Source organism: Diaphorina citri, unplaced genomic scaffold (genome assembly GCF_000475195.1).
Source record: "Diaphorina citri unplaced genomic scaffold, Diaci psyllid genome assembly version 1.1 scaffold86, whole genome shotgun sequence".
In the NCBI taxonomy this organism is placed as follows: Eukaryota; Metazoa; Arthropoda; class Insecta; order Hemiptera; family Psyllidae; genus Diaphorina; species Diaphorina citri.
This window is the reverse complement of record NW_007377523.1, coordinates 267,392-282,285: the sequence shown is the minus strand read 5'-3', so window position 1 is coordinate 282,285 and position 14,894 is coordinate 267,392. Positions and strand designations below refer to the sequence as shown.

Genomic DNA, 14,894 nt, shown 5'->3' with positions numbered 1-14,894 from the left:
TCAATCAACCGTGTGTCGTGCACCATTACTCGGATTGAAGACGTAGGGTAGGTTGGGGTCATTTTGAGACACCTACTAAAACGCTCTCAAATTTAGTCTTTACATTCCCGACTTAGATTTCATCAAAACTTTGATATAAAATTACCTTAGTGACATTTTGAAGACCTTTTTTGCACAATCAATCAACCGTGTGTCGTGCACCATTACTCGGATTGAAGACGTAGGGTAGGTTGGGGTCATTTTGAGACGAGTGCAATTTTGAGACACCAACTAAAACGCTCTCAAATGACATGCGAGTAGACTTCAAAAACAGTCATATGGACGCTCAGTTTCTTTTCTAGGTGCCAGCCTAGTTAGCTTAGAAAGTAGCACGTCTGCCTTGTAAGGGCTAGGTCGTGGGTTCGATTCCCGTCCGGGGCGGATTTTATCTTGAACGGATTATGTTCCTTTTCGGAATAGCTGGTTTTCTCCTATCCTGTCTTCCTTCTCTCTTCGATTTCGGGACGGTAAGACCTTAGCAGTTACAGTTCCCTGTATCAAACCTATTTACTGGTTTTCTCCTATCCTGTCTTCCTTCTCTCTTCGATTTCGGGACGGTAAGACCTTAGCAGTTACAGTTCCCTCTATCAAACCTATTAAAAAAAAGACAAGTTAGGGCGTACATTGAAATTTGACTTCAGTTGTCTTTAGCATGTCTCAGTCCTATCCTGTCTTCCTTCTCTCTTCGATTTCGGGACGGTAAGACCTTAGCAGTTACAGTTCCCTCTATCAAACCTATTCCTATCCTGTCTTCCTTCTCTCTTCGATTTCGGGACGGTAAGACCTTAGCAGTTACAGTTCCCTCTATCAAACCTATTTAAAAAAAAAGACAAGTTAGGGCGTACATTGAAATTTGACTTCAGTTGTCTTTAGCATGTCTCAAAATTGCACTTGCCTCAAAATCACCCCAACCCGCCCTACTTTGTATTGGTTATGTATAGTGGATTTTCTATTGGTTATGTGTAGTGGACTTTGAACACTATATACCTACCTACTGTGTGTCCTGACCGTGACGATTGAAATGAATGAGTTTCGAGTGATGAGATTTGCTGACAAAACTGATCTGGTGAACACAACTTGCTGTAGGTAAACATTGGATTTCAGGATTATTGAGATATTGGGAAATCCTACAATGCTGCAGTGAGTACCAAAGTTGTGACATAATAACACAAACTGCATTTACATTACAAATATTGAACGATTATTTACACATGAGCTGTGAATTCCTCTTGCTTTGAGCTTGCAGCTTTTGTATGCCAACTCCAATCAAGTACATATTGTAAGGAGGAGATACCTATGCAACTATGCATCTCCCACACAACTTGAGCTAAAGTTTTAGACGAGGAGGATTCAGCTCAAAGTTTATTGAGCTTGAGATGGAATTGTTCTAAAAATTAAGATAAACAAAGGTGTGTTCCGGCGGAACATTTGATTTTTGACAAAAATACGGATTGTTCCGGGAAATAACGTACGGTTGGCAACCCTACACTCAATACAATAATTATTTTTGGCATCCTGGTAGATAATACGTACCCCAAAATTCAAGCAACGCGGAAGACAAAGACCCAAACTTTACAAATTCTCAATCCCACCAAACTGATCGAATACCACAGCCAAGTATCATTATTTACCTATCCACCAACATCACCACAAATGGCACCTACTATTATTTTATTTTCGCTCCCAGCATATTCTAGCAAACCATGCTAAGGCACAAATGATAGTCCAAATTCTGACTTTCCAAGGTCGTATATTTTTTGTCTAGGATATAATGACTTCTAGCAAACCATGCTAAGGCACAAATGATAGTCCAAATTCTGACTTTCCAAGGTCGTATATTTTTTGTCTAGGATATAATGACTCACTATATTTTGCTCTCATGAAATTCAAACTTAGCTCGAAGCTGGGCGAGGTATCTTCTGTTTTGATGAGTTAAAATTATTGTATTCACTCAGTTTGTTATTAAAAGTCTAGCAAACCATGCTAAGGCACAAATGATAGTCCAAATTCTGACTTTCCAAGGTCGTATATTTTTTGTCTAGGATATAATGACTCACCATATTTTGCTCTCATGAAATTCAAACTTAGCTCGAAACTGGGCGAGGTATCTTCTGTTTTGATGAGTTAAAATTATTGTATTCACTCAGTTTGTTATTAAAACCCCTATTAGGTGATAGGTATCTTCAAACTTGCCTCTGTTTCATTACTAATGTGTTTGCGATTTGGGGGTAGGTAATTTAGATACAGAAATCAAAGCAAGTGCTCATTTATAATTTATACTGCTCAAATAGGACTGAAGAGTCCCTTTACTCAAGCAGTAGGCCACTAAAAATGTTATTGTCAAATTGTATTGGGGATAAAATTCCATGCCTCGACTGGAATCGAAACCACGCCCTTCTGTTTACCAAGCGACCGTATTGACCACTACACGACCGAGGCAGGCAAATTTCTGATTGTATTTGATTGATATTTTTTATTGAATCTATGTCTAGTACGGGGCTAGCAGCCAAGTACGTATTTACATACAAATACTTTAATCTAGGAATCTAAGATGCCAATAACTGATGTCTCAGTAATCTCAAGGTGAATATTTTGGACAGGAAATGCGGTGGTCCAATGAATTGGTGAGTCTACACCAGGACTTAAACCAATTTGTGGTTGCAAACCAAACGCAAATGCAGACATGACTGGCATAGTTCTATTGAAGAAATATTCTCTTCAATCCTTAAGGCCACCCACTTACTATCAGGTATACCTAATCAGGTCCGCCTGTCAGGTCTACCTGATACCTGATGAGCATACACATTATCAGGTAGACCTGATAGGTACGGCTGAAAAGGTCCGCGTGTCAGGTCTACCTGATACCTGATAGTGAGTGGCCGGCCTTAGTCTACATTTGAAACAGAGCAGAGGGTGAAAAAAAAATATGGACTAATGAGGCTGAGTGCACCCTGTTTCCAAGCACCGAGCCGAAAAAAAAGTCAACTGCCGAGAATCGTACCGGGAACCTTCAGTCTTCAAAACCGAGCCGAAAAAAAAAGTCAACTGCCGAGAATCGTACCGGGAACCTTCAGTCCTCAAACCTAGCGTGATACCCACTCAGCCACGAGTGTAAAGTCGCTCACATGGTAATAAGAACGAATGCTAGTTAGCTAAACCCCAGCCCTGATAAAATTTTATCTTTACTTCTATAATTTAACATTATTATTAGAGACAATTTCCCCTTAAGTATTCAGGAATTTTATCCTAATTAACTTTTTACAAAGAGCTCTAAGGCCTACTTGGGAGAAAATACGAGCATTACCTAACAACTGAGGAACTGAACAGTAAAGGAAAATTGCTAGGTACCGATCTATTACTGTAGAATACTGTACCTACAGGATTGAATGAAGGCACCTAATATAAATGCTTCTACCTTAAGTATTCAGGAATTTTATCCTAATTAACTTTTTACAAAGAGCTCTAAGGCCTACTTGGGAGAAAATACGAGCATTACCTAACAATTGAGGAACTGAACAGTAAAGGAAAATTGCTAGGTACCGATCTATCACTGTAGAATACTGTACCTACAGGACTGAATGAAGGCATCTAATATAAATACTTCTATTTCTACCTATATCTTATAGTAATACCAGTGGCTGTGGCCATTGGTCTGCTTGTTTGTGGTCAAGCAACTCAAGGTTTTCAACAATGCAAAGTGTTTTCAACTGCTTCACTAGGTATGGTTAGTTTTCAAGGTGCTAAATGTGGCTTTTTTTTTGCAAATACCCTACATAACAACTGAAACAATGGATAGAACACCATAAAAATAATACTATTTGTAGGTCTTCTACTTCTACCTATATCTTATAGTAATACCAGTGGCTGTGGCCATTGGTCTGCTTGTTTGTGGTCAAGCAACTCAAGGTTTTCAATGATGCGAAGTATTTTCAACTGCTTCACTAGGTATGGTTAGTTTTCAAGGTGCTAAATGTGACTTTTTTTGCAAATACCTACATAACAACTCAAACAATTACCTATTTAGTAGTTGATTGTTTGTGGTAAATAATTGAATTGAAATGGATAGAACAACATAAAAACTATTTGTAGGTAAAAAAAATCCATCTGATGTAATTTTTGAAATGATCTTAGTCTAAATATTATGTACAAAATAAATTACCTAGTGATCTAATTAAGTCTTAGTGGAAAACAAAAACAGATGCTCCCAATTCATATTGAACTTGAGCAGAACTTCGACAAAATTCATAACAAGAAAGAACACACAAGAACACTACACTTTAATACTGAATGAAACTAGGGCATATTTAATTATCTTTAGTCTCACCATTAATTTATGAGACGTATTTATAATCCCTGAAAATGACACTTTCCTCCTAATTTCATGTTAATTATCTTTAGTCTCACCATTAATTTATGAGACGTATTTATAATCCCTGAAAATGACACTTTCCTCCTAATTTCATGTATTTAATTATCTTTAGTCTCACCATTAATTTATGAGACGTATTTATAATCCCTGAAAATGACACTTTCCTCCTAATTTAAAAAAAAAAAAAAAAAAATGTGAACAATCGGAAATTCGAGGCCCTGTGGTTATTTTATTCTCACCTTTTATACAATTTACACAAACCATTTTTTGATGGAAGTTATGCCCAAGGTAGAAATAACATTTTTACAATATACTCTTTATTCAGTTGTTACATTATTTGCATTTTGCTAGAATCATAAAACAAATTATTCGCAAATTAAAGAAGGAAAATAAATAAAAAAATAATGATATATGATAAGATTGATAAGAAAAAAGGTAAACAAAGCTGAATAATCGATATTTGACTTTATAATCGATTTTTTTCCTTCAGATCCGTGGGATTTTTATTTGAAAAAAATTCCCTCTGATATTGGTAGTAGGGTCCGTTCACACTAATGTTGTGTTATGTTGTTCGTTGGTCGATTATTTTCCTTTTCCTCTTTTTTCCCCTTTTGAGTTTAAAGAAAGTCTTGGTGGTGATAATGTTCGACAGTCCACTTCCTTTGCTCTTTATCTGGAAAAATATGTAGGTTCTATTTTGATCTGATTTTATTTTTACTTCAAAATTTAGCTTCACTATTTTCGTTGGTCAGATTTTGCAGTCCACAGCTATATTTGAAAAAAATTCCCTCTGATATTGGTAGTAGGGTCCGTTTACACTAATGTTGTGCTATGCTATGTTGGTCGATTATTTTCCTTTTCCTCTTTTTTCCCCCTTTTGAGCTTGAAGAACGTCTTGGTGGTGATAATGTTCGAAAGTCCACTTCCTTTGCTCTTTATCGGGAAAAATATGTAGGTTCTATTTTTTGGTCTGATTTTATTTTTACTTCAAAATTTAGCTTCACTATTTTCGTTGGTCAGATTTTGCAGTCCACAGCTGCTTGACCTCCTTGGGGAGTTAGGTGATTTGACTTTTTTATCCTCTTTTATCTTTCAAATCTCTGGTTTTTCCTGTAGGCTCGTCTTTTACCTTGCAAGTCTGGGTTCCGTTGAATCCTTATCTATAGTTGTTTCCACGAAAAAATAATTATAACTATGAAAAATTTCAATTTTAATATTGGAAATGCAAATTCACCATTTGTTATTGTTTACGTTTTTGACCGAACTCATTTTTTATTGAATCTATGTCTAGTACGGGGCTAGCAGCCAAGTACGTATTTACATACAAATACTTTAATCTAGGAATCTAAGATGCCAATAACAATAACTGATGTCTCAGTAATCTCAAGGTGAATATTTTGGACAGGAAATGCGGTGGTCCAATGAATTGGTGAGTCTACACCAGGACTTAAACCAATTTGTGGTTGCAAACCAAACGCAAATGCAGACATGACTGGCATAGTTCTATTGAAGAAATATTCTCTTCAATCCTTAAGGCCACCCACTTACTATCAGGTATACCTAATCAGGTCCGCCTGTCAGGTCTACTTGATACCTGATGAGCATACACATTATCAGGTAGACCTGACCATTTTGTGAAATTATTTTACAGCCAACTAAAATTAAGAGAAAAATCGAGAGAACTTTGTAATGAAATCTCTTCTTTTCAGACCAACATGATAATAATAATTAAATCACTTCTAAAACAAGATACCTAATCAATGAAAATTCGTGAAACTTTCTTCTTCTTCCGGAATGTGATCCAAACCATCAAATCCAAATTATCATTAATCCAAATCCAAATTCCAAATCTCAAACCAGCCAATCGGTCATTTGTGGAATGATAACATAACCTCACTTTCCAACGCGACAGCTGACGTCACGTCATCAGCTGTCGTGGTTTAAGGAATCGTGCGCTATGTTCTCAAACATAGACGTGTGTGAACATAGCGCATTTTTGTTGTACTGATGCTAGATAAGGTGGGTACACACGACACACGCACAGTGGGGCAGATCGCCGATTTAGCTGGAAATAATTCCTGTAAATAGGTACGCTTCCCTTTATGAGTAAAATGATATTTTTTGGTTCTACATTATTGGAAATTTTTCGTAGATTTCGGATTTCATGAGCAAAAAATTTTCAAAATTTTTCTGGGGGGCGTAATGAAGCGATTTCGCAATCATATGGATTATTTAATTTTGCCTGTTTCGACTTGGCTACAGTTAGATCTTGTATGATTTTTCTTTTATAATAAAATGATATTTGTAAGTCTAAATTGATGTAATTTGGGCCTATTTCAAAACTTTCTCATTACCTTGTGTAGGTTAAAATTAAGTTTCAATTTTTCTTCCAAAATACCCAATTTAGAAGAACTCCTGTTTTAGGAAGAAGAAGAAAAAAAAAACTTCAAAATCGACCGACAGATTTACAGGGTATGAGAAATAAATTACCTAGTTACAAACTGATGTATTAATTTTATTTTAAACTTTACTATATTATAGCTCCTGTATCTCAAAAGAGTTCCAAGCCCAGTACTGTAGATGTACAATGTCCCAGAAGTAAGCGCTTACGGTTTCGTAAAACGGAGAAATTAAACTCTGAACAGATATCAACAAATGAAATAGAATGCAAGCATAAATCGAATCAAAATTTGACCATAATTAAATCTAATGACGGATATGTGAGCCTAAACAATGATGCCAAAGCAAGTTCCTTGAGCAAAATCCTCATCAGAACACGGCGTGCTAAAGCATTTGCCAAAAAATATAAACTGAAGTTGAAGCAAAATTTGTGAATATACCATATTTCTCTATTTTCCATTTTTCAAAGATTCCATTTTTCTCACCCGATGGACCAACATATTTCCCAATTTTAATTTGGGCCTATTTCAAAACTTTCTCATTACCTTGTGTAGGTTAAAATTAAGTTTCAATTTTTCTTCCAAAATACCCAATTTAGAAAAACTCCTGTTTTAGGTACCTACATAGTAACAATCGGTCGGATATAATGTAGATTGTAGAGGGAATCGCTTTATGAATGCCTAACTATTTGCAAAGTATGCAATGTGGTGCACATGTTTGTTAGTGACAATACACTCAATAGAGTAATGATACCTATTCAAATTCTCTCGCTCTCGTACAAACATAAAGCATCATTTGTGGTGCACATGTTTGTTAGTGACAATACACTCAATACAGTAATGATACCTATTCAAATTCTCTCGCTCTCGTACAAACATAAAGCACCATCCCCATGTGAAAGACCAGACCTGACTAGAACAGAAGGAGGAGGAGGAAGGGGTAGGAGAGGGATCAAAGGCTAAGTGAAATATGGCTGACCATTACTGTGAGATATAGCAGAAATTTATTGACATAGCCTATTCGTTTCTGTTCTATTGACTTGAGACCTTCCCCCCCCCTCTTTGCCTACCCCTTTTTTTTCCAAGTTTATGTATTGTCGCGTAAAGGCGATAAATTGAATCTCTGTTTCTACCTACCCGACATCTAATACCTCCATTTATTTTCAAACCTTGTTAGTGAAATATGGCTGACCATTACTGTGAGATATAGCAGAAATTTATTGACATAGCCTATTCGTTTCTGTTCTATTGACTTGAGACCTTTCCCCCCCCCTCTTTGCCTACCCCTTTTTTTTTCAAGTTTATGTATTGTCGCGTAAAGGCGATAAATTGAATCTCTGTTTCTACCTACCCTACATCTAATACCTCCATTTATTTTCAAACCTTGTTTTTTTTCAAACAAAACTGGGTCCAATAAAGAGTCGATATTTTTTCGTCCGCTTCCTATTTTTATACTTTAACTTTTCAAAATCCTTTTAAAATTACGATTGCTGAAATCTGATAATTCACACGAAAGAAGCAGCACAGCTGGAAGCCAGGAATGTCGAAAGCAGGCAGAGAAACAATTTTGTAAACAATAACATTAACAGAACTAACAGTTGATATTAATGGCTATGATTTCAGAAAAACCTTGTGAAAGTGTTACAACAAGAGGGAACCTTCTTTGAGCAGGATATAATCGGGGACATGGTCTGGCAGAGAAACAATTTTGTAAACAATAACATTAACAGAACTAACAGTTGATATTAATGGCTATGATTTCAGAAAAACCTTGTGAAAGTGATACAACACGAGCGAACCTTCTTTGAGCAGGATATAATCGGGGACATGGTCTGGAACTGCGAGAGTCATCCGAGGAGTGCGGCGTGATCTCCTGTTTGTGGATTGCTGAGGTGTCTTTTATCTTCCATGACATATATGGAATGCACTGGTTCATCGCAGAGAAACAATTTTGTAAACAATAACATTAACAGAACTAACAGTTGATATTAATGGCTATGATTTCAGAAAAACCTTGTGAAAGTAATACAACACGAGCGAACCTTCTTTGAGCAGGATATAATCGGGGACATGGTCTGGAACTTGCGTGAGTCATCCGAGGAGTGCGGCGTGATCTCCTGTTTGTGGATTGCTGAGGTGTCTTTTATCTTCCATGACCAATATGGAATGCACTGGTTCAATCAAGGGTAGCCTATCTCACGGACACGGAAAGCAAAGCACCGAGGAGGAATGTGTGGAAGAGGTTGTCAACTATGGTGTAGGTAAGTACCCGAAATGTAAATGTTCCAAAATCTGATTACCAAAACGATTACTTACCAAAATTACGATTGCTGAAATCTGATAATTCACACGAAAGAAGCAGCACAGCTGAAAGCCAGGAATATCGAAAGCAGGTTGTATGACAGTCATAGCTCATACAATATGCTTCCAGCTTTCTAAAGGCTGTTAGCACCACTAGGTCCAAAATTACGATTGCTGAAATCTGATAATTCACACGAAAGAAGCAGCACAGCTGGAAGCCAGGAATGTCGAAAGCAGGTTGTATGACAGAGTCATAGCTCATACAATATGCTTCCAGCTTTCTAAAGGCTGTTAGCACCACTAGGTCCTAATTTCATGTAAAAAAAAGTGAATTCGAGGCCCTGTGGTTATATTATTCTTATTCACTGTTTATACAATTTACACAAACCATTTTTTGATGGAAGTTATGCCCAAGGTAGAAATAACATTCTTACAATATACTCTTTATTCAGTTGTTACATTATTTGCATTTTGCTAGAATTATAAGAATTTTGAGGTAGCATATCCTTGTCACATTTGAGCTTTTTGACAAACTTGATGTTTCATGATTTTGACACAACTGTATTACTCATTTTTTCAGTGATGTTTCAAGAGACCTGAAGGTTTTTAGTCTTTGGATTTCTTGGTCTTGCCACCAGCTAGTTTCTCGTATTTGGTTTTGCTTTGGAACCACAACAGGAAGGGGATGAGGAGGGGGGGCAGAGTCATGAATGCAAAGGCAGCCCAGTCACCCTGTGGAAGAAAAGAGAAAAATCATTGATTAAAAATGGTCTTGAAATGAAAGACAAAATGGTCATAAAATTGTACTAAACATTGCTATTAACCCATTAGCACCTGAATTATTTTTTCCCCCTTTGATTTTTATCTACTGTTAATATGTTCTGCTGTAATTTAACTCCCAACACGTTGTAGTTCATCAAACACCTGACGTCCTGACATCACATTACATGCCATTCACCATTCCGAAACCACTTACATTGCAAATACTTTACATGTCTACATGATCTTCATGCAGAGTTGTGGATCACGCTCTAATCTTTGACCCCTGATGGTCACTTTGTATAATGGATTTCTTCATGTGTTTGGTGTCACCAGGGGCTTCGTTGGAAATGTTCTGAGTAGGTATACTCATGTTGGCTAAGTACTGAGTAGAGTGAATATCTTTTAGTAGCGCAGGCAATTTTGACTAGGCGGGGAGGAGCGCTGCAGTGCTTCTTAATACGTACCATGTCCTGTTCGGGTACTATCACTGGACAATTTCATTTCCTACCTAAATTATTGGCAGAACTTTCAGTCAGAATTGAAATAGGTACTTCTGCCAAACTTTTAGGGGTTAAAGGTTTACATGTGTAGATGGAACGCGGAACCTTTGTGGGTTGTGAGATTGGTGGGTGATGAGGTGTGGGTCATGTCACCAGGGGCTTCATTGGAAATGTTCTGAGTAGGTATACTCATGTTGGCTAAGTACTGAGTAGAGTGAATATCTTTTAGTAGCGCTGGCAATTTTGACTAGGCGGGAGGAGCGCTGCAGCAGTGCTTCTTAACACGTACCATGCAAGTCCTGTTCGGGTACTATCACTGGACAATTTCATTTCCTACCTAAATTAGTGGCAGAACTTTCAGTCAGAATTGAAATACTTCTGCCAAACTTTTAGGGGTTAAAGGTTTACATGTGTAGATGGAACGCGGAACCTTTGTGGGTTGTGAGATTGGTGGGTGATGAAGAAATGGTCTTGAAATGAAAGACAAAATGGTCATAAAATTGTACTAAACATTGCTATTAACCCATTAGCACCTGAATTATTTTTTCCCCTTTGATTTTTATCTACTGTTAATATGTTCTGCCATCTAGGATCAGCAAAAACCAAGACAAGTACAAGTGTTGCCACATGGCAATGCTAGGTGCTAATGGGTTAAGTATACAATTATGTTGCACCTTGGTAGTTAGCCATCTGTGAGCTTACCATTGGCTGCAAGTTAGGTGTATCTGGCCTAGGACTTGCCTAGTTGCATAAATTAAGTGCACAAGTTAAGAAAATTGTACTTACAAGATGGGGAGAGAATTTCTTGTAGTATTCATAGTATGGAACAACTCTGCCTTCACCAGGCTCACTTGAAATTCCAACTTGAAGCTGAAATTACAAACAAAAGTAGGTAAGACAATAGCCAACAGTGATAGCATAATAAATGCATGAGTTCCTGGATCACTTCTTTCAAGGAAATACCTAGAAATTCAGGGCTTGAATTTTGGGATGAATAGAATACCTATCCAAACCATTCACCTAGGTACCCACCTAGTTAATCAAGTTTCCCTTCCAACAATGGCTTTTGTGCTTGGATTTTACAAATTATGTTTATCATTACCTATAGCAGAATTGAAAATAGTCTATGAAAAGCACAGGTACTTACATCTTCAGCATTTTCAGAGGCTTTGTAGGAGACTTCAGCAAAACTGAAGTTGAAAGCTCCATACGACTTGGGCTGAACAATCACAACATGTGTTACGTTGGTCTGAGGAGGAACTCGGTCAATGACAAATTTGAACTGACCTCCTTGGATTTCAAAAGCTTCAGGAGGGAAGGACGAGTCACTCACTACAACATTGGTTGCAACTGAGTTTCCAATGTTGTAAATTGTGTACTGAAATAGAAAGAAACAATTAGGTAAAAACATAAAAGTAAATCAAAAAGAAGTCAGTTGATTTTAGTACTCCCATAGGTTTTGAATGATACCCCAGTAACTTCAGAATGGTTGAGATTATTTTTTTCCCCCCTAGGGTAGGAAGGACTTATCACCAAGTAGATAAAAAGGAAAAAAAAATCATTTCAAGGATTGAAATTGTTTGAAACTTACCTTAACTACAACATCCATACTTTCTACCAAATATTTGTTCAATACTTGTTTGGACACTAGAAGTTTGGCTGAGGCAGCTTCTTCTGTTTGACATAGTGCTGAACTAAATAGGGTAACAGCTACAATAAATAATGATTTGAGATCCATCTGAAATAGAAACATAGGTTGTTAAATATTGAACCATCAGCTCCCATGGTGTAGTGGTCACTGCACTTACCTAGCACGCGGGAGACCTGGGTTTGATTCCCAGTGGGGTCAAGAAATTTGTATCATGCAAATGATTGATTCCATGACTGGCTGTAGGTAAACATTTGATTTCAGGATTATTGAGATATTGGGAAATCCTACAATGCTGCAGTGAGTACCAAAGTTGTGACATAATATCACAAAGAAACTGCATTTACATTACAAATATTGAACAATTATTTACACATGAGCTGTGAATTCCTCTTGCTTTGAGCTTGCAGCTTTTGTATGCCAACTCCAATCAAGTACATATTGTAAGGAGGAGGTACCTATGCATCTCAATCAAGTTTCCCTTCCAACAATGGCTTTTGTGCTTGGATTTTACAAATTATGTTTATCATTACCTATAGCAGAATTGAAAATAGTCTATGAAAAGCACAGGTACTTACATCTTCAGCATTTTCAGAGGCTTTGTAGGAGACTTCAGCAAAACTGAAGTTGAAAGCTCCATACGACTTGGGCTGAACAATCACAACATGTGTTACGTTGGTCTGAGGAGGAACTCGGTCAATGACAAATTTGAACTGACCTCCTTGGATTTCAAAAGCTTCAGGAGGGAAGGACGAGTCACTCACTACAACATTGGTTGCAACTGAGTTTCCAATGTTGTAAATTGTGTACTGAAATAGAAAGAAACAATTAGGTAAAAACATAAAAGTAAATCAAAAAGAAGTCAGTTGATTTTAGTACTCCCATAGGTTTTGAATGATACCCCAGTAACTTCAGAATGGTTGAGATTATTTTTTTCCCCCCTAGGGTAGGAAGGACTTATCACCAAGTAGATAAAAAGAAAAAAAAAATCATTTCAAGGATTGAAATTGTTTGAAACTTACCTTAACTACAACATCCATACTTTCTACCAAATATTTGTTCAATACTTGTTTGGACACTAGAAGTTTGGCTGAGGCAGCTTCTTCTGTTTGACATAGTGCTGAACTAAATAGGGTAACAGCTACAATAAATAATGATTTGAGATCCATCTGAAATAGAAACATAGGTTGTTAAATACTGCACTTACCTTGCACACGGGAGACCTGGGTTTGATTCCCAGTGGGGTCAAGAAATTTGTATCATGCAAATGATTGATTCCATGACTGGCTGTTGCGGGGCCCACTCAGCCTCATGAGGAAAATGAGTAGCTATGACATATAAATGCACATAGCAACCGGTGCCAGTATGGTAGGTAAACATTGGATTTCAGGATTATTGAGATATTGGGAAATCCTACAATGCTGCAGTGAGTACCAAAGTTGTGACATAATAATAAGTTCTGACATAATTATAAATATTGAACGATTATATACACATGAGCTGTGAATTCCTCTTGCTTTGAGCTTTCAGCTTTTGTATGCCAACTCCAATCAAGTACATATTGTAAGGAGGAGGTACCTATGATGCATCTCCCACACTTGCCAAATTTGACGGGTTGACTCATGACTTGTTTTAAAAACCAACTCCACACCTAATAGAACAGAATTTACCCTGTTTGTCCTGCTGAGATATGGGACATGCAGTGGTTTAGAAAGTTTAGTAGGTAAGCAGTAAGGTACACTGATAAGGTTGGTTAGTGCAGGTACTTACATTTTGTGAAATTATTTTACAGCCAACTAAAATTATGAGAAAAATCGAGAGAACTTTGTAATAAAATCTCTTCTTTTCAGACCAACATGATCTTAATATTAATAATCAAATCACTTCTAAAACAAGATAATCAATGAAAATTCGTGAAACTTTCTTCTTCTTCGGGAATGTGATCCAAACCATCAAATCCAATCATTAATCCAAATCTCAAACTCAAACCAGCCAATCGGGCATTTGTGGAATGATAACATAACCTCACTTTCCAACGCGACAGCTGACGTCACGTCATCAGCTGTCGTGGTTTAAGGAATCGTGCGCTATGTTCTCAAACATAGACGTGTGTGAACATAGCGCATTTTTGTTGTACTGATTGGTAATAACATTACAAAAGTTTCAAAGTTTCAAAGTTTATTTATCCTCAAAATCACCCCAACCCGCCCTACTTTGTATTGGTTATGTATAGTGGATTTTCTATTGGTTATGTGTAGTGGACTTTGAACACTAGATACCTACCTACTGTGTGTCCTGACCGTGACGATTGACATGAATGAGTTTCGAGTGATGAGATTTGCTGACAAAACTGATCTGGTGAACACAACTTGGGACAGCAAAATTGATCTGGTGAACACAACTTGAGCTTTTTTTGCTAAAGTTTTAGACGAGGAGGATTCAGCTCAAAGTTTATTGAGCTTGAGATGGAATTGTTCTAAAAATTAAGATGATAGGAGTATTGAGCTCAGAAATTCTGATGTGATCAATATTGATTATCTCGAAGAAACAGAGAGTGGTGAGAGTAGGATGATAATGCGGATGACTTTGAAACTGTTTGATTAAAATAATATTTTGAAAATAATCGTAATCGGAAAATGTGAGGAATGGAGATGGACAGGATTTCTTAGTTTCTTAATGTTTCTGTTGCCAATACCTACATGTGGAATGAAAATTAAAATGTTCTTGTATAGGATTGAACTCGGGAAGAAAATATAGGACCAGATAGGAGTATTGAGCTCAGAAATTCTGATGTGATCAATATTGATTATCTCGAAGAAACAGAGAGTGGTGAGAGTAGGATGATAATGAGGATGACTTTGAAACTGTTTCATTAA

At 37.0% G+C, this 14,894-nt stretch overlaps 2 protein-coding genes across 2 annotated transcripts; both read right to left on the bottom strand.

Moving 5' to 3' along the window:
* Positions 1–9,446: 9,446 nt before the first annotated feature.
* LOC103523921 (translocon-associated protein subunit beta) lies at positions 9,447–12,130 on the bottom strand. The gene is made up of 4 exons (XM_017449470.2): positions 11,962–12,130; positions 11,518–11,748; positions 11,157–11,240; positions 9,447–9,840 (listed from the first exon to the last, which is right to left on the bottom strand). The coding sequence occupies exons 1-4, from the start codon at positions 12,121–12,123 to the stop codon at positions 9,715–9,717; spliced, it is 603 nt and encodes a 200-aa protein (XP_017304959.1). The 5' UTR covers positions 12,124–12,130; the 3' UTR covers positions 9,447–9,714.
* A 406-nt stretch (positions 12,131–12,536) lies between these two features.
* Positions 12,537–13,999, bottom strand: LOC113465293 (translocon-associated protein subunit beta-like). The gene is made up of 3 exons (XM_026833209.1): positions 13,789–13,999; positions 13,041–13,187; positions 12,537–12,827 (listed from the first exon to the last, which is right to left on the bottom strand). The coding sequence occupies exons 2-3, from the start codon at positions 13,185–13,187 to the stop codon at positions 12,552–12,554; spliced, it is 423 nt and encodes a 140-aa protein (XP_026689010.1). The 5' UTR covers positions 13,789–13,999; the 3' UTR covers positions 12,537–12,551.
* Positions 14,000–14,894: the final 895 nt, after the last annotated feature.